This window comes from Taudactylus pleione, unplaced genomic scaffold (genome assembly GCF_031769625.1).
Source record: "Taudactylus pleione unplaced genomic scaffold, aTauple2 ptg000336l, whole genome shotgun sequence".
Lineage (NCBI taxonomy): Eukaryota > Metazoa > Chordata > Amphibia > Anura > Myobatrachidae > Taudactylus > Taudactylus pleione.
Window position 1 is genome coordinate 5,019,740 of NW_028284737.1, and position 26,504 is coordinate 5,046,243.

At 42.4% G+C, this 26,504-nt stretch overlaps 1 protein-coding gene across 1 annotated transcript in view; it reads left to right on the forward strand.

Moving 5' to 3' along the window:
* Nucleotides 1-26,504, forward strand: part of JMY (junction mediating and regulatory protein, p53 cofactor) — an 87,261-nt gene that overhangs the window by 40,357 nt on the left and 20,400 nt on the right. Inside the window, exons 3-4 of the mRNA XM_088443883.1 lie at nt 13,289-13,439; nt 15,196-15,365. Of these exons, the coding sequence (XP_088300009.1) occupies nt 13,289-13,439; nt 15,196-15,365 (321 nt within the window). The remainder of the gene's footprint in view (nt 1-13,288; nt 13,440-15,195; nt 15,366-26,504) is intronic.

Sequence of the window (26,504 nt, forward strand, 5' to 3'; positions counted from 1 at the left end):
CTTTGGGCGTAGGATTCTCCTCTCTTCCGAGAGTCAGGAGCGTCCCCGTCCGTAGGGTTAGTGCTTTGGGATATCCCCAACGTAATGCCTGTGGACCCCATGGACCCCGAAGAAGAAAATAAGAGTTATGGTGTAACATACCTTTGTTAACTCTTTTTCTTCAAGGTCCATGTCGTCCACAGTACACCCACCCAGACGCACCTGTAGTTCTGGGGGAGGTTTTCCGTAGTTTCTTCTCTTGAGAGTCTGGACTTGTAAGTATGGGTCTTTTCTTTCTTACCCTTTGTTTGTTTGTCTCTGCCTGCTTGAGCTTGGTAACAAACTGGCTACCTGAGGCAGGAGGTGGGGTATATGAGGAGGAAACGCGGTGCATCCTGGGAGCAGAGAGCTCGTTTGTATTAACTGTTTGGTGACCGGGATTCATACCCCAACGTAATGGCTGTGGACCCCATGGACCTCGAAGAAAAAGAGTTAACAAAGGTATGTTATACCATAACTCTTATCTATCTATCTATCTATCTCATCACTCTAGGTCGGACCTTAAGCCCAAAAAAGGGACGTGGCCAAAGGAAAGGGGCGTGGTTTGACTCATCCCCATTCCATCACTCTTGGGGGTGTACCTGGCACTTACGGACATGCTGTGCAGCCCACAAGCGCCGCGGTGACTGTGAATGGATGCCCGGCGGTGACCGCTGCTCTGCCGTTTTCCCCACCCGTGGGCCGCAGTGTCCCGCGGGTGGAGGACAGAACCCGCAGGCTGTTTCAGTGGGGCGCCATGCTGGAGGGTAGGGTGCTTTCTGCCCTGCAGAAATAGGGCACGGCGTGGCGCCCCACTGAAACAGCCTATCGGGAACGCTAAAATATATATATATATACACTCACACACTGCGTAGAGGTGCTAGTAAAATAGATTTTGTTTTTTTACTCATGACTAGCATTATTTCAAATTGTATTCTCATTATGTAAGATATACAAGCCTTGCTTGGATTGTCCCAGTTGTGTCAAGTAGTTATTTCCTTTGATTTCTCATATCTCATTCCTTTTGATTCAAACCGACAACATGGGCAAGATTTTGAGAATGGCATATTGAATTAAAATTCTGTTACATCTTGGGAGATGAAGCATACTAAAACACACTCAGAGCAGCTATACAGTGTAGGTGTATTAATATGAAAGGGGATCTCTGCCTTCGGAAGTACAGTAATTCCTGATTTTACACTTCTTTTTTTTAATTGTACCTTCTTTTTCTATTGCAATTTAATGATCCAATGTTCCAGTGTGTTACTCTATATTTGTTTTTGCACTTTCCATAAAAAGGACTGTGTAGACCTTTTTCATGGCAAAAGAAACCTTTTCGCAATATAATCCAATGTAATCAATCGCAAATTGATTTGTATGTTTTTCCATTCGTTTGTCTAAATGTAGGTGTTCATAGATTATTTCTTTTTTATTATTTTACACTTAACACAACTACACCCTTCGATACTTTCCAGTGTTCTCCCCAAGCTGTTTTTTTCGGGCTTTCTGCCTGGCAAGAAATCCCCTGCTGCCCGACACTCGCACTCACCCGGCAGTCAGCTATTGCCAGCGCACACTGTACGGACGCCGGTTGGAGAGTGTAGAAGATGGCACTGTTATGTCTGCATAGCTCGACTTTCGAACACGTCACAGTGCAGGGCGGCGTCAGGCAGGAGGACAGAGAGACCTCCCCCTAAATAAAAGCAAAGGCAAGCTGTCAGGCTGGAACCGTCACCCGTGCACAATGAAGAGTGGTCCTCCTGCGTCCACACTCTCACGTCTGTGTAGCCAGCAATTGGGGGATAGTATCTGGGATCTGTTAAAAAAAAAATCTGTGTAGCCAGAAATTGGGGGGCAGTAATTGGGCAGTATCTTGGCACTTAGAAAACATATATTTGTGTTCGTGACAAAGCAATTGTATCTGGGCCCCCGGCTGAAAACATTTCTGGGGAGAACATTGCTATTATTTGCAGATCCTGATTTGTTTAAAGGTTACATTAACCTGGACAAATGCCAGTGTGCTGCAATAAATGTGCAGGGGTAATAATTTCAAGTAGTAGATTAATACTGAAGACATCAAAACTATGAAAGAACACATATGGAATTATGTTGTAAACAAAGTGTTACACAAATCAAAATGTTTTTATATTTTAGATTCCTCAAAGTAGCCCCCTTTTGCTTGGATGACAGCTTTGCATACTCTTGGCATTCTCTCGATCAGCTTCATGAGGTAGTCTCCTGGAATGGTTTTCCAACAGTCTTGAAGGAGTTCTCAGAGGTGCTGAGCACTTGTTGGCTGCTTTTCCTTCACTCTGCCGTCCAACTCAACCCAAACCAGCTCAATTGGGTTTAGGCCGGGTAATTGTGGAGGCCAGGTCATCTGATGCACTTTTCCTTTTTGGTCAAGTAGCCCTTACATAGCCTGGAGGTGTGTTTGGGGTCATTGTCTTGTTGAAAAACAAATGATGGTCCCAGTAAGCGCAAACCAGATGGGATGGCATGGCGCTGCAGAATGCTGTGGTAGCCATGCTGGTTAAGTGTGCCTTGAATTTCGAATAAATCACCAACAGTTTCACCAGCAAAGCACCATAACACCTCTTCCTCCATGCTTTACAGTGGGAACCACACATGCAGAAACCATCCGCTCACCTTCTCTGCGTCTCGCAAAGACACGGCGGTTGGAACCAAAAATCTCAAATTTGGACTCATCAGACCAAAGTACAGATTTCCACTGGTCTAATGTCCATTCCTTGTGTTTCAAACAATTCTATTATTTTTGTTGTTCATCCTGCGTAGTGGCTTCTTCGCAGCAATACGACCATGAAGGCCTGATTCACGCAGTCTCCTCTGAACAGTTGATGTTAAGATGTGTCTGCTACTTGAACTCTGAAGACTTTATGTGGTCTCTAATCTGAGGTGCTGTTAAGTTGCAGTTTCTGAGGTTGGTAACTAATGAACTTATCCTCTGTAGCAGAGGTAACGCTTGGTCTTCCTTTTCCTGGGACGGTCCTCATGAGAGCCAGTTTCATCATAGCGTTTGATGGTTTTTGCAACTGCACTTGAGGATACATTCAAAGTTCTTGAAATTTTCCGGATCGACTGACCTTTATGTCTCTGAGTAAAGATGGACTGTCTTTTCTCTTTACTGAGTTGAGTGGTTGGTGCTATAATATGGATTACAACAGTAGTCAAATAGTGGTGTCCACTGTGTACTAACCCTACCTCTGCACAACACAACTGATGGTCTCAAACACATTAAGAACACCTGTTAAATCAAAACCATTCTAGGAGACTACCTCATGAAGCTGATTGAGAGAATGCCAAGAGTGTGCAAAGCCGTCATTAAAGCAAAAGGGAGCTACTTTGAGGAATCTAAAAAATAAAACATATTTTGATGTGTTTAACACTTTCTTGTTTACAACATAATTCCATATGTGTTCTTTCACAGTCTTGATGTCTTCAGCATTAATCTACTATGTTGAAAATTATTTAAATAAACAAAAACCATTGGATGAGAAGGTGTCCAAACTTTTGACTGGTACTGTGTGTGTGTGTGTATGTATGTGTGTGTGTGTGTGTATGTATGTGTGTATATATATATATATATATATATATAATTTACTTGCGTTGAGGCATTTACAACTGGAACATATACACATGTAGCAGGATAGCAAAGTAGATGAGCTGTACACAGGACCTGGCCCATAAAATATATAAAACCAATGCTGGTCTTGTACGCTCTTACATAAACGATAGGTTCATTATTGATCATTTTAGTGATTATTTGTGTGATGTAGCAGAATCTTGTCCATATTGGCCATCCATGTAGGTTGTTAACACAGTATACATCCAACGTTGCTGAAAGTTACATTGTCCTGCACTGGTAGGAACAGAAGACTTGACTACAGTAATGGAACAGTGCTTTATCAGTTATTTATATGGTGCCACAAGGGTTCCACAGCGCCTTATAAAGTACATAAGCCTAAACAGTGCAAACAAAACAAGAGGAAAAAATAAATAAAAGGAACAATACAATATAGTGTTTTAGGGCTCTATTTATTAACATTATTTTTACTAAAATAAAATCAAAAGGGGTGTTTTCACACCCTTTTCGCATTATTTTAGTTTCACCTAAAGTTACTACAGGGCAATTGGAGTAGAATTCGTAAAATTCTACTCCAACCCCTAATTATCACTTATTTTTAGTAATCAGATTGCATTTCCCATAATTGTAATGGGAAATGTGATCTGGCCAAAGTTACTAAAAATAAAATGTGAAAAAATACCGGGGAAAGCCCTGTGATAATAACGCCACCTCTTCCCTGGTTACCGGACTCCTGCTCCGCTCTGATGGGCAGAGCAGAGCCCGGAGCCGGCCCCAGTAATAAGCTGTGTGGTCTAAACAGACCACACGCTTTTTCACTGTAAAAAATCAAACTTACCTGAGTCCAGGGACCGGAGTTCGGGGCTTCGGTGATGTCCTCCCTCCGGTCAGCTGGTCTCCCATGCTGCACTGCGGCCCGGTCGTCACCTGACAGGGTCCCTGTGCAGTATGGGATGTCACCTGACCGGAGCAACAGAGGACATCACCGGAGGCCCGATAACTGCAGGTAAGTGTAATTAAGGGAGAGGGGGGGGGGTCGCGTTCACGGGGGCGGGGCTTAGCGATGGGGCTAGCAGCGGCGGACGGACGGCGCATGCTCGGGGCACTTGTCAATGTATTTTTTGCGAAAATACCGTGATACGGTTGGGGAGAGGATTCGCAGGGACAGAGTTTTATCGCAACCTCTGTCCCTGCAAGGGATTTGTAGTAAATCCCTGTGATATTGCCTGAATTCGCAATGCGGATTGTAGTAAATAGAGCCCAAAGTAATGACACACAAAATATGGAGAAACGGGCTCAATGCCTTTAATACAAATTGCAGGAGTGGAGTGGTGGTTGTTTGTATGAGGGGATAGTTCATAAGGTAAAGTAGCAAATACAAGTTACCGTAAGCGACTATATATTTCTTATTTAATTTGAACCTTTCCCATTATCTTTTATGTTTTGATAGAAATGGTTTTGTGAATCTTGAGGGTACAACAGGCCATTTCATATATGTATAGACTCCCATTCCCCTTCCAAAGCCACCCTCTCAGCCCGGCAGGTCAGTGTCCTCTGTCTCCATCAGGCTCTACAGCAGTTCAGGAGAGACATATTGCAAGTTTATTATGTAGAATTGATTATTTTATTTGTTAGTTATATGTAGAAAATGGCACAGACTGGTAAATACACTTTACGCTATTTGATGGTCCTCACTATTTATTACCCAATTAGTTTGAAGCGGTTTGTAACCAACATATAATCAATTGTCTCTCTTGATTATAGTTACCAGGTATGTGTGTTTTACTCTATATATGACTGAGGCTAAGCAGTGCTTACTCTAATTGATTTGATGGTTTGCTGGCACTAAATGATTCAGTGTAATGGAACTGAATGAATCTATCTGCTTCTATTAGATCCACTTTGCATGAATCTAATATTCATAGAATGTCTTTCCTGTACTTCCCTGCGGCTGCCTTTTGTCGTGGGATGTTCTAGTAGTATTATAGCCGTCACACTGTTGATGTTCCCTTCCAAATGCCAGTGTGCTGCAATGGAGGTGTCCGATATCGAATCAAATGTAAGTGTGTCTATATACTACAATATATGTATATAATAAAGTATATATTGGGACCATGTTCTGCCAGTGTATTTGCCCAGGATGTCACGCCGGGTACACACTAGACGATATGTCATCAGATCCGGCAGATTGGACGACATATCTGGCACATCAGCCAGTGTGTACCCGCTATGTCGCTAAAGATGCACAGTCCCACGTGTCATCGCCTATCGGACCTGCATGCAGGTCCATCGGGCGATATAGTCAGTGTGGGCCATGCTGTCGCTCCGTCACCGCCAGCATCAGCAAGTGTGTATGCACTTGCCGATGCTGGCACCCCCGCCGGATCCCGCCACACGAGACAGCGGGCTGGATATACATAGTTAAGTGTGTACCCAGTTTAAGCGTCCTCTTCTCTTTCTCTCTAAAGCAACTAAAGGCAACTTAAAATGCAATAAACCCAAAGAAACATTAACTCATATATAAAATATCAGATATTTACATTTATATCACATGTACAACAATTTACATGTGGCCCATTATCTGCATATGTGGCTGAACTTGAGAATATTCTGATGAAAATCGCTATGATCTTTATGTGTTACATCATTCAGTTCAGATAGAAGCAAACCGGTAAGAGGCTGCATAAATTGTGGCCTCTTACATGTGTGTTGAAATTGGGCATCACGTAATCACTTTGTCACAGTTAGATGAAGTACCTGCTCATACACTGTGGTATAACATCATTACGTAGAGCAATAAGGTAAAGTACACTAGTTCTCCTAATGCTTCCTCTTCCAAAAGCCAAATACTAATGACGACCTCGGTACTCACTATTTTATACAGATAGTATTGACAGGAGGTTATTCTTCTTTTAGAAACACTTTTGTATTATAAAGAAATTTGGCAAAGCATGGAGTGAAACAATCCATCACTGACTGTACGCATGATCTTATGCTGGGTACACACTGAAATTTAAAATTTAACGTTCATACAGCAGACAAAAGATATATCGTGCAGTGCATGTGAGTACATATGATATATTTGTGAACGACATTCAAAGATCTATCGCGTTGGTCGGGCAGCACGGCAGATGCGATTATATCTGTCCGATATATTGTGCTCATCTGCCTATTTGTACGTCCCATATGCTGGCCGCAGAAACCGCCAACAAAGTTGTCAACATTGGTTCCTCTGGCCAGACATATCTCCAGAACGATTGGTAATTGGTAGTGTTAGTAGCGTATGCACAGGCACATACTTACCAAATCGGTTGGCCGGATGGACGATCAGTTGGCCAAGTGTGTACCCCACATTACTTACACTGTATATGTCTTAATTTGTGTTCCCTTTATAAATAAATGTTAATGAGTAAATTGGCTGTAGATGACTCTAAGGGCAAACAGAGGAAATGTGACTTGTAATGCACAGCTAAATCATAGACTGAATCTTGTATTAGACATGAGTATACCTCATAAATTCATGGAAAGGCTCAAAGTTCCTCATTCAACCCTCCACTCCCCTGTCCATCTTTTTCTCTCATATTTAAATTGTGGTTTGGTCTGTTGCCCCCGATGCTTTTGAATACTTACCCTATATAAAATACAAAGGCACTCTTTGCATTAGATGTTTAATGCCATATTTTGCATACTTAGAAAGGGCATGCTATTTGTACAGGTGCCTGCATTTCTTTTATTGGGATTCAATTATATAATTTTGTGTCTAAACTTTATAGTTAGGAACGGCTTATCCTGTAGAATGTGGTTCTCCTGCAGCTGGAAATGTAGCATGGATTGTGTAGTATTCTACGTGGCATGGCTTTGTGAATAGTGGGTTTTGTACATGCTTTATAGCTGCATATGCTACCATAGAACATGCATTGCTCTCAGCACTCAGCTATTTGTTTCTACCACATTAGATGGGTAATTAATAACACTGTAATTTCTGCATAGCTCGCTCTCCGCCCTGTCATTTCATGGACTGCTTTTATGATGGTTTGGGCAGCTTACACAAATGATTTATAGCCTTGCTCTCTATTCAGCGTTACATTTTGTGATGTCCTGTGATAACTTACCTGATCTTTATGTTGTTCTATCATGGAATAGTGTTGCAAATTTTCTCTCTGCTACTTAAAAATAAGTCTGTTCATGATTATGCAAATGAGAAGGTTCTGCATAGATTCCATTTGCAAATGTGTTCTTCGTGTAAACACAGCTGCTAACATCCGTTAAACTGGTTTAACAGTTCTGTGCTACTGTCTGTGACCATTGTGGACATTTAAATAATTGGTAAATTTTCTTTTATAAAGCGCTTACATATTATGCTGTGCTGTACATTGAGGGCAACTTAACACAAAAAATTTACATAGTGACATAAAACAGAAGGTAAAGATGACCGAGCACAAATGGGCTGGAGAGAGGAACACTTGTCACATAAGTTAGCCGAATAACAATTGTAACTGTTGGTGTAAAATGTATGTGTTTGACTCTAAAGGGGCATATCCATTACCCGACTTTGGGAACAATCCAACCAAAACCAGGAGGTTTTGGTCGCATTGTTCACAAAGTCGGGTGATTAATAGCCGGCAAGGACCAGCGATGCGCATGCACGCTGGGTCCTTGCCGTCCCCGACTGTCTACTGAACATGCCCATGAACCTGACAGCGCTTGTCAGGTTCGGCATGTTCAGAGATAGGAGGTCGGGCTCCTTCACTGAATGACGTTCAGTGTGGGCACCGCACCTCGGCGACCTGAAGGTCTGAACGCTAGAAGTTCAGACTTTCAGGTTGCCTAATAGATAGGCACCTTAAGACCCCAAAATGATCTACCTACAATAATAAAATAGTCATAGGTGGCCGTGGCCATCGGAAGGGCAGCATCATTGTAATTTATACTGTGCCCATCGTTACCATTTGATAACTAGTGTGCATGCGCAATGGACAGATGTAGATTGCTAATACACAATGTAGCTCTGCTACAGACAGTTTCTCCTTTTGAGGTTTACGAAATAGGCATGACAGCAGCCATCACAAAGAAGTAAATGATGGTGGCAACCATCACATTCCCATGTTTGAATTGCAAAACCATCGCCATGGGATAGTAATAGGAGACTTGAATTTCAGTGCAGCTACTGATTAGTATACTATGGTTGGAGCGGTTATACATAGTTAAAACCTGAACCAGTCACTCTACAGTCAGCTGCAGGTAACCAACCTTTACCACTTATTTTATATGAACGTCCATCCTCTCTTGGTTCTATTAGAGGCCTTTGCTTTTGTGCAGCACAGGTGCTGTTGGGGTGGTGTCAGTTTGGAGTAACTATGTGTAGGCCAGTGGTGTTTAGTATCATGCCCACTGCTGGAAAAGACGCGCTGTATCCAACGTGCTGTCAATTAGCAGCTGGTAGGGATGGTCAGCCCCAAAATAGCAATAAGCAAAAAAGAAAATGAGGAACCAGCATTGTGGTGTTTGGCTAATTAAATAGTTGGACGGATATACGATGTAATGAATATAACATTTAATAAAAGTATATTAGAACACACAAATTATATAACTCAGATAAAATTATTGCATTTGTTCCAGACACCTATACAATCAATAGGATCCTGGACTGTTCACTTGGAAATGAGTCTCCTAGAGCAGAAGCATTTTATATCACATGGTATTACCCAGAATTTGTGGATGAAGATCCCAACAAGTTCTTTGTAGCAGCACAGCATACAGAAGGTGGACAATACTCCCACCTTCTGTACACTAAGGGGGTCATTCAGACCCACTCGCAAGCGGCAGTATGCTCGCAAGTGGGTCGATGTTCCCCACTGCGCATGCGCACGACGGAGGGAGCTCCGTCGTTTGCATGCGCGAGACCCGGACTGCGACAGCCAAGCTGTCGCTCCGGGTCTCGCACCAAAGGGGGCGTGCTGTCGATGGTGACTGACAGCACGCCCCCTTTGGTGGGCGTGCCAGGGGCGTCCTGCCAGACGGAGGCGTTCCCATGGGAACGCCTACCGTCTGAAGCCGGGCCCACTGACATCACTAGTGATGTCAGTGGGAGTGATTTTGGCTCTGATAGAGCCAAAATCACTCCAGGGCTTGTGGCTGGGAGACCCTACCGCAGGGTCTCCCTCGCAAGTCCGATGGTCGCGATGGTCAAGACCATCGCGACCATCTTTTTGGATGCTCGTATATGCTGTGGGTGGTGACCCACAGCTATACGAGCGTCCAGGAGGACGCTCCATTTTAATGGAGGAGGGCCCTGATTCAGAGCGAGCTCTCTGGTCAGAGCGTCCGGCTCTGAATCAGGCCCTAAGTTTACACATAATTCAGTGAGCTTTTAGGCCAGGTAACTTAAAAAATAAAAGGCAAATATTGTTAAATTCAACACAGTATCAAATTAGAGTGATTCATTTACATCTGTGAATTGTATATATGTACAGATGCATGAGTAAAATGATCGTCGAATCCTTGGAGCAGCAGGACTAAAAATTTCCATTATTAGTCCTGCTGCTCCAAGGAGACACATTGCATTTTTTCCAAAGTGCAATGTAGAAATTTCCAGCCGTGTATATTTCTGCCACTATATGGTACTTTGTGAGTATCCTCTGCCTTTATGCATGCCCGATGAATGAAAACACTGCACAATAATGAAAATGTTTCCGATGTGAAAATAGTTACTTCTAATTGCTTTCAGCATGCAAAGAATGAATTTGACATTTAAAACTCTGTTAGCTCTGAGTTCCTAGATATAGCCCATTTATGACGATGTAGGGGTATTCCTAGTGAAGTGGGCAGAATGGAGAGAATATTACCAGCAATCTGCGTTCCGCGCAGAGGGGGCGGGGCCTAATGACCCAATTAATTAATCAGTTATTTGTCCCCTCCCCTATTCAAATATATGCGATTCATGGGATTACCCACACAAGATAACTGTGGTGCACTGAGTGACAAGCATAGTGAGCGATTCCACCAAGACATTCAGCAATGGAACAAAGATATCAGGGTAGGTGATCACTACTGTTGGACAGTGACAAGAGATGCCCCAGAAGAGGAGTACAAGCGACAAGCAAAGAGAAAGCACCCCCATGAATAGGCCACTATATTAGATAGTACTTTCGTATGCTGTCTGTTTGTTTTGTATGCTGTATGTTTGTTTCGTTTTGTGTTCTTATTTGTGATTGATTGAATTAAACTACTGTTTATTTTCTATCAAGAAAATATCAGATTATTTTAAAATGGTTTTTCACTATGACTATATTACTAATGTACATACAGTATAGTGCAAGTAGTGTAGCTCAAAAAATAGAGCTAGTAAAAACATTCTGAAATCATTTTAGTTTTTCTTGACCTCAAATTAGTAATGTATGACTATTTTTAGAAAGGAAACAAATTAAAAGTATTTGTTGTACACTGAAATCAGCACATGCAATCAGCAGTATCTGTTGAAGCAGATGTAAATGTCAAACATTTGCATAGATCATATAAAGCTGGATAGCATAGAAGGGCAAGTGAATGACCGTTACCTCCACTCAGACCCCAGATGCTGCTGGCAATACAGTACTTAAAAATAATTCTACAGAATGGGGTACAGGGTGCTCTGTGCTGACACTGGTCCATACTAGTGCCTTTGTGAAGAGAGTTGGCACCCCAATGATCCCAGTATAATAGCTAAGTATCCCTGAAATCTATAAGAGCCCTGGCCATTATATCATATTTCAGAAACCAAAAAATAAATTGTAAAAACTAAATAACCATCACCTATTGCAGTGTAATATATATAAAAATACAATGGTGCTTTAAAGTTTGTGAACCCTTAAGATTTTTCTATATTTCTGCTGAAATTTGATCTAAAACAACCTCATGTTTTCACACAAGTCCTAAAAGTAAATAAAGAGAACCAAATCAAACAAATGAGACAAATTGAGGAAAAAGATCTGATAAAAAAATTAAACATGCTCTTTTTTTTTTTTTTTCTTGTCTCATTTGTTTGATTTGGTTCTCTTTATCTACTTTTAGGACTTCTGTGAAAATCTGAGGTAGTTTTAGGCCAAATTTCAGCAGAAATATAGAAAATTGCCACCATCAAATGGTAAAAACATTGATGTTTAGTAACCATTGGAATCCTATGTCCATCCCTACGCTGAGACGGACTCCGTCCACAACTCACCGTGAAGTGCTCCCTTTCCAGCGTGGTGATCACGCTCACCCACACGCCCTAGGTGAACAGGAGGCACCTCCCATGGAAGTCAGGGCAGTTCTCGGACAGGGGCACCACGGTGAGGAAGCTCAACAGGAAGCCCAGGAAATATAGGGTACATTGTGCATAGAGGACATTGCTCATCGTTTTGGCAGCTGGAGAGGGGTGCGCATGGAGGCTGGTACAGGAGCCCCAGACCTGGGGATATGCTGCTGATTATGTTTACAGTAGCTGCAATACAAATATCTCATCCATGATCCTCCTGCCCTTCCCAGCACATCCCAGTGGCCAGGCACCATCCAGCTTGCAGGACAACAGCAATGGGGATTGTGGTGACACTAGTGAGATGCATGGGGCAGGAGTGAGGAGGAGGGGGTTGTGGTGAGATGTAGAGGCCTTTGGTGTGATGCAGGGGGCTGTCGTGAGAAGCAGGGGCATTGGTGAGTTATAGGATGCTGTGGTAAAATGCAGGGGGCAGTAGTGAGAAGCAGTAGACAGTTGTGCGATGCAGGGGGCAGCAGTAAGAAGCAGAGGGCTGTGGTGACATGGCGTAGGTCAAGGGTCTTCAACCCTGGTCCTCCAGCTGCTGTGGAACTACACATCCCAGCATGCACTGCCACCTTTTTGATATAACAGCATGCTAAAACTATGGCAGTGCATGCTGGGATGTGTAGTTCCACAGCAGCTGGAGTGCCAAGGTTGAAGACCCCTGGTGTAATTTATCAGATGCAGGGGGCTGTGGTGAGATAAAATTTCTCCCGTGCAAAGATGGGGCGGGTAGCTGTGTGTGTCTATATATAAAGTGTGTGAGTGTGTATGTATGTATGTATGTACTGGGGAGTTTGACTGAGGCGGTACACCTGTCAAACCGTAACGCAGGTGTCCTAAGGCGAGCTCAGGGAAGACAGAAACCTCCAGTGGAGCAGAAGGGCTTAAAAATGCACATTAAATAAAAGCTAATAGACCCACCCACATACCATGAACGGTCAGTTTTATTTATTTATTGTTTTTATCATCATTACTCCAAACAGTTGCGCTATGATGGAATCCGATAAAAGAAAATGTATTCATTATTATCTAAATAAATGGCAAAGCCGTTTTGGGAATCCCATTTTAATTTAAACTTTTTTTTTTTTTTTTTTTAATTCAGTGCTTTGTTTATTTGTCTATTTATTTAGTGTAATGGAAGGTGTTCTAGGCCAGAGCTTGTTTTATCTATAGCAGCTTGTGGCATCCCTGTTCTAGTGGAAGTTAAATCAGCCTGTCACTCCACAGAAAGGGCTGGTATGAGGAATTAAACTCAGATGGACTGCTCCTCGTTGTTTATTGTATGTATATTTTTACATAACCTACACAATAGTATATAGCGTGTGGTCCACTGTAATAATCCAATAGCAGCATGCAATTGTTTCATGCCAAATGTATTTTATTTTCAGATATCCATAGAAAATGATTATTTGGGCCCCAGACGGATTGAGAGCCTGAAGAAGGAGGATGCTGATTGGCAGAGAAAAGCTCATATGGCTGTGCTGTCTATTCAAGACCTAACCGTTAAATATTTTGAAATAACAGCAAAAGCCCAAAAAGGTAAGAAGATAGTTATTGCTCTGTATTATCCACCAGTCATTCTATAAAACATTTATGTAATACTTACAAATACATCAGTTTTGACTTTTCCCATTGTAAAATTGGGACACATGGGAGCCCTACATTCCTCATGTACAGTACATGACAACTGAGCTGTCCTATAAATATGATGCCTATAGTAAAGCTCCTTTTGCGGAAGTCAGCATTTAAACAACGAAACAAAAACAGTATATGTAGCTGCCTTTTAATTAGGCACAAATATCCATACTTTAGTGGACATGTATCTCTTGGTCTGGTCAAGAAACAGAGTAAAAGTTGAGGCATACCCACACTACAGTTTACTGATTCAGGGTATTAATTTCATACATTGGACCTATTATTATCTTAATCATATCTTTCTGTTTTTTTTAACCATTTGATGACATTGGTCAGTTTATGGCCATGTTCCCTTAGAAATGTCTTCCCATTGGGTGTTATTTTTTAGTGGAAAAACTTTTTTTTTCCTTTCTGATTTTGTTTTTTAATTTTTGCCACAATGTTTATATTCTATAAGTCAATTACTCTGCTCAATTTCTTTATTTATTGAAGCCCTTTAGCATTTATGCAGGACAAATTTGGAAACCGTGGACTGGGATCCAAACCCACTTAAAGTAAATGTCCAGTGTAACGCAAAGTTGTGCTTGTTGGACATATTATTCTAAGTATTAATTATTGGTTAGCTGGATAACGTCCTAGTACTGGCATGGTATACAATGCAAGGTTCTTACTCCACGTGTGTTTAATAAATCCGTTCTTGTTATACAAGTTTGTGATTGTATAAGCACATATAGATAGGAAATCATCATTTATGTGTGGGTAGTTGGCATTATTTATGATTGTTTTTATGGGTTAGATTTTTTTTTTTTGTATTTTTCTAGTTTTTTTTTCCTGTCTGTTATGAAATATTAATCTCAGCATAAAAATCTTTTGTAAAAAAACATTTTTTGTTACTTGTCAATAAGAAACACAGTGATATAACAGTCACTGAAAAAAAAGACAAGGTCAAATTAACGAGATGCAATAGTCCAATATAAATAACAAATAAAAGTAAACAATGGAACATGGGGGAAATGTTATCTGCAGTATCGAGTCACAAAGCGGTTTAGAACTCAAACAATATAGGTAATTAAACTATTTTTCATTACCATTCCTCCTCCCATTGCCAACAGTTTACCAGTTGTCCTTCCCGTGGGGATCTTGTCACCCTCTACAGAGCCCCCCAAGTGCAGTTTCCAGCCCTGTCTTAGTAATAGGCTGGTGCAGAAACAGGTGCAGCCTTTTTAGTTAGCTACTCCCAAATGCCTTTTCCTTGTTGTAGGCTGCATTTGAGGATGGGTGTGGGAGGGAATGAAGAATAGTATATATGTATATAATATATATATAAATATATCAGTTACTGCCTGGGAATGGGGTTGATTAATGAGCTACAGAGGTGAGTGGATGAAGGTGTTATGTTACGTTTAGAAGAAACAAGATATGTAGTTAAAGATGGATTTAATATAAATTGGATAGAGCAATTTTATCCACTGAATATATCAGTAAATAGACTGTCAACATTTAAAATAACATTGTTACTATAATCCCTAGGTCATAACACCTTTATCCATTCAAAAAATTGTTACATACCACCTTAATCCACTCGCCTCCTCATATGTATGCCTGTGACGTTTGGGCTGGTGTGCTAATATTGCTAACCTACATGTTTTTGTCACCAAAGCTGTGTTTGATCGGATGCGAGCAGACCAGAAGAAGTTTGGGAAGACGGCATGGACGGTGGCAGTGGAGCGCATGGAGAAGCTTCAGTATGGGGTTTCTAAGGAGACTTTACAACTGATGCGTGCAAAAGAAATTTGTCTTGAGCAAAAGAAACATGCACTAAAAAAGGAGGTAAGCTATCAATCCACCCATTCGCAAACTGTATTGTTTTTTTGTAATTTAGGTAACAGGAATGTGTGTATCTGTGTGTGTCTCTGATTATGGGACTGCTTACCCATAACTAGTGCAGCCCTAACCCACACACCAATATAGTAATTGGGTAGGTGTGGAGGGACCTTCCCCTGTGTAAGATCAAGAGGAATACTAGTTATAATGAGGAGGAGATTTCAGTGGAGTCTGTTGTACAGTTAATAAAACATTGAAATATTTGTAATAATTGATTCACACTTATTTTGCATATAGTAAGGCATTAGAAGTTATACCTACAAGTTATAGAACAATTTTCCTGTTTTTATAAATAAACAAAAGTATTTTGCTTTCAATGGTTATATTTGTCTTATGCAGTGTTGTTAATTTCAGACATAGGGCCGTATTCAATTAGCGGCGAAAAAGGTAGGTAGTTTTTTTCGCAATTGGCGAAAACGACCGTTTTGGAAAAAAAAAGGCAATATTTTTGCCACAAAACAGGTGAAAACGGCAACTGGGAGAAAAAAACTGGAGAAAAGTTTTCTCCATCCCAGACCTCGCGAAAAAAATGCAAAATCCTTATTTTTGGCTAAAAATGTGGGGATTTCTTCCAGAACCCTTTGGACACCCCCTAATGATAAATTAACAGGAAAAAAAAATTGTGAGTTGCGTACTTTGGTGAAAAAACGACTGCGCAAATTTTGAGCAAAAAAAAAAACATGATAAAAGATAGAAAGCTATTTTTTTCCAGGAAATTACTCTTCCACGTTAATTGGGGGTACATTAAAATGGGTGCGAGTATATTTTCGTGTTGCAAAAACACAATTATAAAAACCATAAAAAAAAAAATCGCCTGCTGTGACCGCTTGCGATATTTAAAACACTTGGAGCATCCATACCACCCATCGAAAAATCAGACCCAATACGTTAAAAACATTCTCAACTATTTTTTTTATTTTTATTTTTTGCCCAAAATGTGCGCGGATGTTTTTTGACAAAGTACGCAACCTATAAAAAAAAAATTCAGGTAATCCCCACATTTTCAGCCAAAAACAGGGATTTAGCTTTTTTTTTTTTTCGCCTGGTCTGGGATGGAGAAGTTTTTTTTCTGCCAGTTTTTTGTCGAAAATTTCGCTGCCTTTTGTTTACGAAAATGGCTATTTTCGTCAATGGCGAAAAAAACGTCTGTTTTCGCCACTAATTGGATACGGCCCATAGGGGGAATTTATGAGCTGAAGAAAATGCATTTAATTATTCAGAAATGTCCAGCTAGTGCATACACAAGTGCACACCTACATGCTATAGGCTGATAAATGCTCTGCACAACTACATGCAGAATTATGGCTCTATGTGGAAATGTGTGATTTGAAAAAGGATAGTCAGTGTCCCGGCGGCTGCAGTGCCGGCACTATTACCAGCGCCAGAATCCCAACTCCTATCACAATCCCGACGCTGACTTCCCGACTGCTGAGATACCCAAGGTAAGTAGCGGGGTGGGGGAGTTAGTTTGTGGGGTTAGGCACTAGGGGGAGGGTTAGGCCCTAAGGAGTGAAGGCTAGGTTTAGGTTGCGTGGTGGTGGAGGTTAGGTTCAGGCACTAGGGGGGAGGTTAGGGTTAGGCCCCAAAGAGTTAGGGTAGGGAGAGGGGGAGGGTTAGCATACGGAACAACAAGTGTCGGTATGATAACCCTGTCAGGATGCCTGTGTCAGGATTCTGACAGCCGGGATCCTGACTACCGGCATCACACACCGATTCTGCCTGGCAGAATTCTCTAACTATCCCCCTTCATTTAAATTGTTTCTCACAAAATCCTTGTGTCAAATCTTATATATTTTATAATCCCTTCTTTATATAATGTCTGTAAAATCAAGCTTTTATTTATTTTTTGTTTTTAAATGATGGACTCACAAACCAAATCAATGTATTAGGCAGAGGATTTTGTTAATCACTGTTACTGTTTTCTGGGTGTCGGTGGAGGAAGGGCGGTCTGCAGTGACATGACACGGTTTGCAGAACTATATGCACAGTCATGCATTGCAGCATGTCTCTCCTGGGACCTCATCACTTAGCTTGCTTGCCTGCCAGATTGGAGCAGCTTGTGTTTCAGTCATTTGTGTCTGTTTTCTAAAAAGTTCCACAGAATGGAATTTGAAGTAAGAGGGAAACAGGCCAGACAGTTCGAAAGCTTGGTATGCACCTTGTGATGCGACGTCCGACTGCACAATATATCAGGAGGTCGACACACACTGCAAAATGAGGTGACCAACCGCCCGATATATCGGGCACTGGCTTCATCCACTATGCCGGCTGCGTATGGTCGCGAATAGTGGGTACAACCCTGACCGATGTGGACGATATGTTGGTGGGATCGGGTCATATATCGTCTAGTGTGTACCCAGCTTAAGGCTTCATAGCAGTACAAGCTGTGTACAAACCTGTACAATCACACTTACAATGCAGTTTTACTTTCTATTGGAAGTCCCGGCCACAGTCCAGATACGTGTGTACACACTTTGCGATCTTCGATCCCCACCTGACCAAAGTATAAGAAGAAGGATGGTACCACTGCACAACACGATACAGGTTTCAGGCTACTCTGATGCCAGATGTAACACAATTAGCATAATGGGCTGGAAAAGGGCGTCATTAATAGCACATAAACATACATACAGGAAGAGAACTGAAAGCATCACATCGCCATTTTCTACATTAGTGCTGAGTGTAGAACACAGAGCCGTAACTAGACTTTTTGGTGCCCTGTGCGAGAGAGAGCATTTGCATGCCCCCCCCCCCATTTTTTAAATAGGGACATAAGATAATGCATCTGAAAATGGGCCATGGCTTCATGGGGAAGGGCCAGGGAAGAGATGGGGGGTACTCCTGGGGCAGCCAGGAGATGCTGGGGATAAAAGAAGAGGAAGGTATAAGTAAGAATGATAATAAACAGGAAAATTGATAGGCCCAAACAGCGCCCCCTTCCCTGCAGTGCCCTGTGCCATGGCACAGTTTGCACTACCCTAGTTATGGCCCTGGTAGAATACATACTGTCAACTCCCCCAACATGAGTTTGAACTGAAAAATAAACTTGTGCATGTTGTGTTGTTGTTAAGGTGACAGCACTGTAAGCAATTGGGAAAAAAAAACCCGCAAGAAGCGTAGTTGTTGGACCAACGATTGGCTGTAGAGGCGAGACCCCTATTCCCATATTCCATTGCTACAGGAGATTTGTGAGAACAATCCTGATGAATTCAGGAATTTCCTGCGTATGGATGTACGTATAGATGACAATTTCTTCCAGGAGCTTCTCCAACTTGTCAACACAATTTCTCTTCCTACAAATATGTACATGTTGGACATATAGGACCATACTAGCAATAATCCATGTAAACAGGCCAGGGATGTTTACATGTGATGTACTGTTGGTATAGCCCAATATGGCTGGCCTATACCACTATGCCAGGTTCAGTTAGCCTCAATAATTTACAGCACAGGGAAAAGTGTAGTAGCCTCTGACTTTTACGCCTGGAGCTTTTCAATTAAAAGCCATTTTCCTCACGCGGTAAATATGCGTCTAATTCGCGTTTTTCCATACCTTCCAGGATAAGTACCTGGAGCTATGGGTTAACTGTTTTCGTGGCGGTTGCAGTGGTTTCCACAGAAATTTTTTCCAGCTGGGTGGCATCCAAAAGTAGCCGGGTGGGGGCCGCGTCTAATACGCGTTTATCCATACCTTCCAGGATAAGTACCTGGAGCTATGGGTTAACGGTTTTCGTGGCGGTTGCAGTGTTCTCCCCAGAAATTTTTTCCAGCTGTGTGGCATCCAAAAGTAGCCGGGTGGGGGCCTTCGCAATTATGCGTGCGCCGGGAAAAGGGTATCTCCCAGACCAATCCAGCCCGACATGTTTCAGGCTGCTCCCCCACTGGCTCTCAGTGAAAAGTGCCCATTATGCAGTGCCCCCTGTAGTTTTCCACCCTTATACATTGCTCCCTGTAGTTTAGCTTTGCCCTTATGCAGTGCCGTCTGGCTGAAGTAGTGCCCCTATGTAGTGCCGCAGACTGGTCCCTTATGTAGTGCCCCCAGGCTGGCCCCTTATGCATTGCCCCCAGGTTTAAAGTGTCCCTTATGCAGTGCCCCCAGGCTGGCCCCTTTATGCAGTGCCCCCAGGCTGGCCTCTTTGTGCAGTGCCCCCAGGCTGGCCTCTTTGTGCAGTGCCCCCAGGCTGGCCTCTTTGTGCAGTGCCCCCAGGCTGGCCTCTTTGTGCAGTGCCCCCAGGCTGGCCCCTTTGTGCAGTGCCCCCAGGCTGGCCCCTTTGTGCAGTGCCCCCAGGCTGGCCCCTTTGTGCAGTGCCCCCAGGCTGGCCCCTTTGTGCAGTGCCCCCAGGCTGGCCCCTTTGTGCAGTGCCGCCAGGCTGGCCCCTTTGTGCAGTGCCCCCAGGCTGACCGCCCCTTTGTGCAGTGCCCCCAGGCTGACCGCCCCTTTGTGCAGTGCCCCCAGGCTGACCGCCCCTTTGTGCAGTGCCCCCAGGCTGACCGCCCCTTTGTGCAGTGCCCCCAGGCTGACCGCCCCTTTGTGCAGTGCCCCCAGGCTGACCGCCCCTTTGTGCAGTGCCCCCAGACTGGTCCTGGTCCCAGCACTTACCTTTACTTGCTGGCCGGTCTCCCGCTCGCCGCCGCTGCTGCTACCGCACGCTGACTGGATCTAACTAGATCCAGCAGGCACGCGGGGAAGGCTCCTCACGTCGCGGGTGACGTCATGACGTCAACTACCATATAATCCATCTATTATCTTGGGATCTAAACTTGCTATTAGAAGCTAAACAACAACCTTCTTTTTAAATACTTGATTCAGCGCATGTGAAGTCTCTTTTCTTGAATAAACAGTGGTTTTATGAGCCATGAAAATGGTGTCTGGGTTGTGAGCCCGGTCTAGGAGATCATCTTCTTTCATGAGTATAGGACGGTTCTTTGGACGTAACCATCTCTTGAGCCTTAGGTGTTTTCTAGATTTCACCTAGATCAGGACATTGTGTTCCAGGTGCTGTTACAGATGAGGAGGGATCTCTTCACTTAGTGGATGTCATTCGGTCATTGCTGATACATTATTTCATTAGGACATGCAAGATTTGAAAAATGTATAATCTTTTGATCTTCTATGTTGCCCAAAAAAGAGGTTGGGCTACGTCATACCATACGATGGCTATAAGGATCACTGCGCTGCTTCAACTGCCTTAGATTGGGGTGGGGAAACGGTTTCTTGCAATGTAACTGCTAATTCTACCAGATGATTGAGTGTTCCGTAAGCAGCACAGAATGGTGCTTTGCCTGAGCAACTTATGCTGGCCATACACTGTGAGATGCACCGTGTAGTGCGACTGCCGATCCGTCAGCAGACGGATCGTCCTGTCACTGCCGGCATTTGTGCGTCCCCGCAGACCGCACGATATGCCGGCTCCCCCCTCCACCATTTGAATGGGATCGTACATCGCATCCCAGGTCAGATGGTTTTGCAGGAAGACCTGGGGATGCGATGTACGACCCCGCGGGAGCGCGCAGCACGATATCTGGTACGATATCATGCCCATACACTGCACGATACAGCACCTATATCGTGCCAATCCGTCTGATCGGCACGCATATCGTGCCGTGTGTCGCCACCTTCAGATCCGGTATCTAAGGGCAACAAAATTACTGTCTGTCCATAGATGTGATTGAAATGTACAGGAGAAAAAAAAAAATCAGTGTGATAAATGTATTGCCCTCCTATAATCTGTATTAAAATATTCCTGGAGTGGAAATGCTCCCTGTACTTAGAGTTCTCTACTGTTTTGGAGGATAGTTCACTTATCTTACACTTTCACAGCATGAGAAGCACTTCTGTAGGTCTTAGAACTTGTTATTAGAGTTTATTTTGGTCTTCACTTGAGCTCTGTTCTGTATCATATCATGCTGTACTCTTATTGCTAGTCTGCTCTGCTTCAAATCTTGTGCTGATCACTTGGCAATTCTGCACTGTGTTGGAGCTTGACATGCTGTGCGTTTAATTATCTTATTCTTGGACTATTCATTTGTTATGCATTGTGCAGGGACTCTTTGCTACCTTTTAGGTCTCATAACCATTGAAACATAAAAGCAGTACATGTAGCAATTCAGAACCGTGCATTCAGTGCACATTCAGAACTCGTTCAGTATGTGTTCATTAATAACGCATTTCAATAGGACCCTGTAAACGTAAAATTTTCAAAGCCACTTATGGATCGAGGAGAAACCTTTCCTAATGTTTCTATGGCCAAGTCTTTCTGTTTATCATAAGTAAGCCACATCCTAAAAAAAGGGACTTTATTTACTTATACAAAATCTATGTGCAAACAGCTTAGGAAAATAAAAGTACGTACTTCCTGCATAGCAGAGGATGTGGAATTATGAGCACCAGGATGTGGTTTGTTGGTGAACTTTGGAGAAATTGTTTGATAGTTGTGGTCATTTCAAAATACTTTTTTAGACCATTATGAGGTTTATGCTGCAAATAATTGCTCTGAAGGCAGAGATTGAAGGATGTGTTTTAAGAGTTGGGCAATATGGTAGTAATGTTGGGTTCTCCTATAGGTACTGCTTCTCTTTAAAGCTGGGTACACACTGATATATATATATCTATAGTGCATTGCCAGGTGTGTACAGCGGATATGTCTGTGAACTACGTCGTTCAGACATATCCGATCTGCTGTGCAGCACAGCAGGTGGCCGATATATCTGAAAGATACAGTATATCGGTCATCTGCAGGTGTGTACGGGCTATCCAACGATCGCCCGTGCACATGCTGCCAGACCCGGCTGTGATATACAGCTCAGCTGGGCGATTTAAATGCCCACCCATTTGAGCTGTCAAGCCCGGCACATCAGGCAGGCAAATTGGTAAGTGTGTATACACTTACCAATCGTCAGATAGGTCGACCTAGTTTATCCAGCTTTAGCTTCATGGAATTGTAGCAGTAATATCAAATGTATTATGATTAGCTTTTTGATGAGCTCCTGGAGATTGTACAACCAAATGTCATAAATACCTGTACCAACATGAAGATGACAATTAGCTTTGGAGGGGCTGCTGGTTACCTGAAGAAACTTTTATATATAAAATGTAAACATCATAAACCAAATGAGAGTCCTGAATAAAAGCATGTTCGGATACAACGACCACCTAGGAATGGTTCAATGTTTTAAAACATCAAGAAATTCTCTCCAGTTGTTTTAATGACGATAGCTGACAGTTAATTAATTAAAATTTTCAAAGCCACTTATGGATCGAGGAGAAACCTTTCCTGATGTTTCTATGGCCAAGTCTTTCTGCTCATTATAAGTAAGCCACATCCTTAAAAAAAAAAAAAAAAAAAAAAGGGACTTTATTTACTCATATAAAAATTTAATTGCTAGATACGCGATGGAAATGGTTTATATGGAATTGCCTTTGGCATATTTTCAAAAGAGTTTATTAGGTAATAAAACACCATTATTTCTTCTAATATTGGTATGGTCTTAAATATTGTATGTGCCCTACTTACCTTTGTATGCCAAAGAGGGGTATCCATCACAAAATGGAGGACATGGTACAAAGAGCTGTTGGTAATATTGGCATGCACTCCAGCGAAAATACAGATTCTTGCTTATGCCATTTACCTCTTTTGCACTTAAAAGTTAGATTCTAAGCTTGAGCTAGACATGCATACTATTGTACTATTGGAGCAGGATTTCATGTTCAATGTGAAGACAGCTGGTCACATAGTTGGAGACTTGTGAGAAATCTCATATGATGCAGACCGAGGGACCACTTATGGCATGAGAGCAGTGGGAGTGATTGCTACCAGTTTTGAGAAGTGGAGATGAAGAGGATGTATTCAGTGACAATGGGGGAATACCTCACTTTTCTCTGCATTTTGATACAGTTTATGGAACCATGGGATCAAATTAATTTGATCACAGTACATTCTTATGGCTAATCAATTTTTGTTGAGTGCTTTATCAGTTAGCAAAAGATCTAAAAGGGGAGAGTGCTAAAAACGAAACTTGGAAATGTTTTAGTGTACTTTGTTTTGAAAGTTTTGTTCCCTCTTAGAATAAATATAAAAAAAAAACCTGGAATGTATTTGTATAGGTACACGAACATTAAATATTTGTATTAAAAATGTTAAAGTTTTGGGGGAGTTCTGAAGACAGATGCAGTAATGTTTTTACTTTTTTTTTTTTTATATATCAGAGATTTCAATTAGGAAAGTCTATTTATCCAAGAGTCATGACTTCCATGGGATAGCTATTTCAGTTTGTCAAGCAAGGTCCCATAACTACCAACCTGGGGTAAATCCCCACTGATATCACCTTGGCTTTCTTTTACAAGGGTTGGTCAAGTATTACAGTTCTGCTAAACTCAGAAAAAAAAAGAGATTTGCCCCCCAGCACACTGCAGCAAAAACAATACTTAAATCCTACATGATAATAGAGATTTAGAGGTATTAGTTACACACATTTGCAAATATATGAATAAGCGCCAGGCCAATCGTCAAGGCTCCTCTATACTGGTGTCCCTAATATTAAGGGGCTCACGTCCGAGAAGCAAGGCACCCCAAAAAAATTCCAGCCCAGGGCATCACAAGAAAAAGGGAAAAAGGTGATATTGATTTATCTTTACACATCTTTTCTTTATACTTCACTAAGTGTTAATGAAATGATAAAGATTTAAAATTACATAAATAATGTACAAACAAATAGAGAAGTGATAAAAGTATTCTATGTGAATTAAGTGGTGATGCCATGAGAAAGGCCCAGTCAAAACCCCCCCGGGGGCCCCACTCCCAAACGCTAACCCCAAAATAATTATTGCTACATAATGGTAGCACCCACTCTGGGTCATATAATTACAATTGATGTACTGCATGATAACAGTACATATATAAGCTGAGAGCTAACTTACCTTGGAGGTACCCCAAAAAACCTCCACATGGCACTATAGGCATCAGCACCTTCTCCTAATGCTGACTGCCTTCATGCCTCTCCAAACTTGCAAAAAAAATTATATATGTACTGTTATCATGCAGTACATCAATTGTAATTATATGACCCAGAGTGGGTGCTACCATTATATAGCAATAATTATTTTGGGGTGAGCGTTTGGGAGTGGGGCCCCCGGGGGGGTTCTGACTGGGCCTTTCTCATGGCATCACCACTTAATTCACATAGAATACTTTTATCACTTCTCTATTTGTTTGTACATTATTTGTCATTTTAATTCTTTATCATTTCATTAACACTTATTGATTTATCCTTACACATCCTTTCTTTATACTTCACTATCACCTTTTTCCCTTTTTCGTGTGATGCCCTGGGGATGGCCCTTGGCTGGAATTTTTTTGGGGTGCCTTGCTTTTCGGACGTGAGCCCCTTAATATTAGGGACGCCAGTATAGAGGAGCCTTGACGATTGGCCTGGCGCTTATTCATATATTTGTAAATGTGTGTAACTAATACCTCTAAATCTCTATTATCATGTAGGATTTAAGTATTGTTTTTGCTGCAGTGTGCTGGGGGGCAAATCTCTTTTTTTTTTTCTGTGTTCGGTGTAACCCCCGCCCTTTACAAGCACCTGTGTTATGCAATTAAGCTGATCTGAGCAACTATCATTTTTTTTGCAAGTTCTGCTAAACTATAAAAAAAATATCCAAAAGCATAAACAAAATAAGTAAATAAATTGGGAGCTGAGTTATCCTCCTACTGTTTTCTTGGGCATACTGTTCCATACTTTATAGTTAAACCAGCACTTAAGTTTTTTTCTTTCGTAAAAGATATTTTATTGAAAAGTTTAATTAGTATATAATAATTGCAGTAGAATGGTATTTGTACAGTGCATAAAGCCAAGTTTTTTTTATTTTAATAACAAATTAAGTACTTTTTAAAGCATACATTTGACCATTTTCTTATCTGTCCTGCTACAAATCATTATCTCTATTTCAAAATGGTCTGAAGAGTGCAGAGTGTGGCTGCCAATCACACAGACACATGCTCACGCTCTCAGCATGACACTTGTGGGTCAATCCAAGTATCCGCGAATACACCACTGGTGTGAGTTAGTGTCAACAGCTACACTTCACTGCAACCTAACTTTGGCGAAAACTGCTCGCAGCCCCATAGTGAATTTGGGCTGCGAGGGGTGTGAGATTGGAGTTTTAACATCGTAGCAACAGCAACTCGCACCGTTCATAGGTAATTGGATTGACCCCATGGGGTGAGGATGAGGGGGACGTTTCTTACGGTATGCTTAGTGTGCCTTTTTGTCATGTTAGGCCACGATATACTGCATATCTATAAATCCTTAATAGCAGGGGCGGATTTACCGCTAGGCAACCTAAGCGGTCGCCTAGGGCCCGGCGGGTCCCAAGGGGCCCGCAGCCAGGCCCCCCTGAAATCCGGCCCTGGAGAGCGCAACAGCCGGGGAGAGGAGGAGCGGAAGCAGTATGGTACTGCAGCAACAGCACGAGGGAGGGGGCGGGGGGAGGAAGCGGAGTTGCAAACCTGGGCTGGCCCATCTCTTTCATTAGCAGGATGTGTAAAGGCAGCGCCGGTGAGTCTCTCACTTGGCCCCCAGCCCCACCCCTCTCCCTGCGCTTTTAGGAGGCTTGGCCCTGCTGAGTTGCGGCGTGATGTCCAGGGCCTCATTAATGGCGGGCGCAGGAGGCTCATACTTTCGGGCCCCCCGACTCTGGCACTGCTGTCTGGGAAAGATATGCTCATGCCCAGCCTCCGCCGCCCCGCTGCCGGCGGTGAAGGCTGGAGGCTAGCAGAATCATTCCCTCTCTGGCCAGTGTGATGTCTCTAGCACCTGGCCTTTCAGTCTCCTCCGGCGGTGACGAATTTGGGATAAGTGTCTTATGCCCCAAGAAGAGGACTGGAGCAGGACGCTGAAAACTCTGGTGCAGCCAGACAGCTGGGACTCTGGGAGGATTTAGGTAAGTGACAATAACTGTCAGGATATGAGATTGAGGAATCATCAAATATATAATGGCTAGGGCTGAGGGGGGTTCATATTTTGTTTATATATATATATATATATATATATATATATATATATATATATATATATATATAT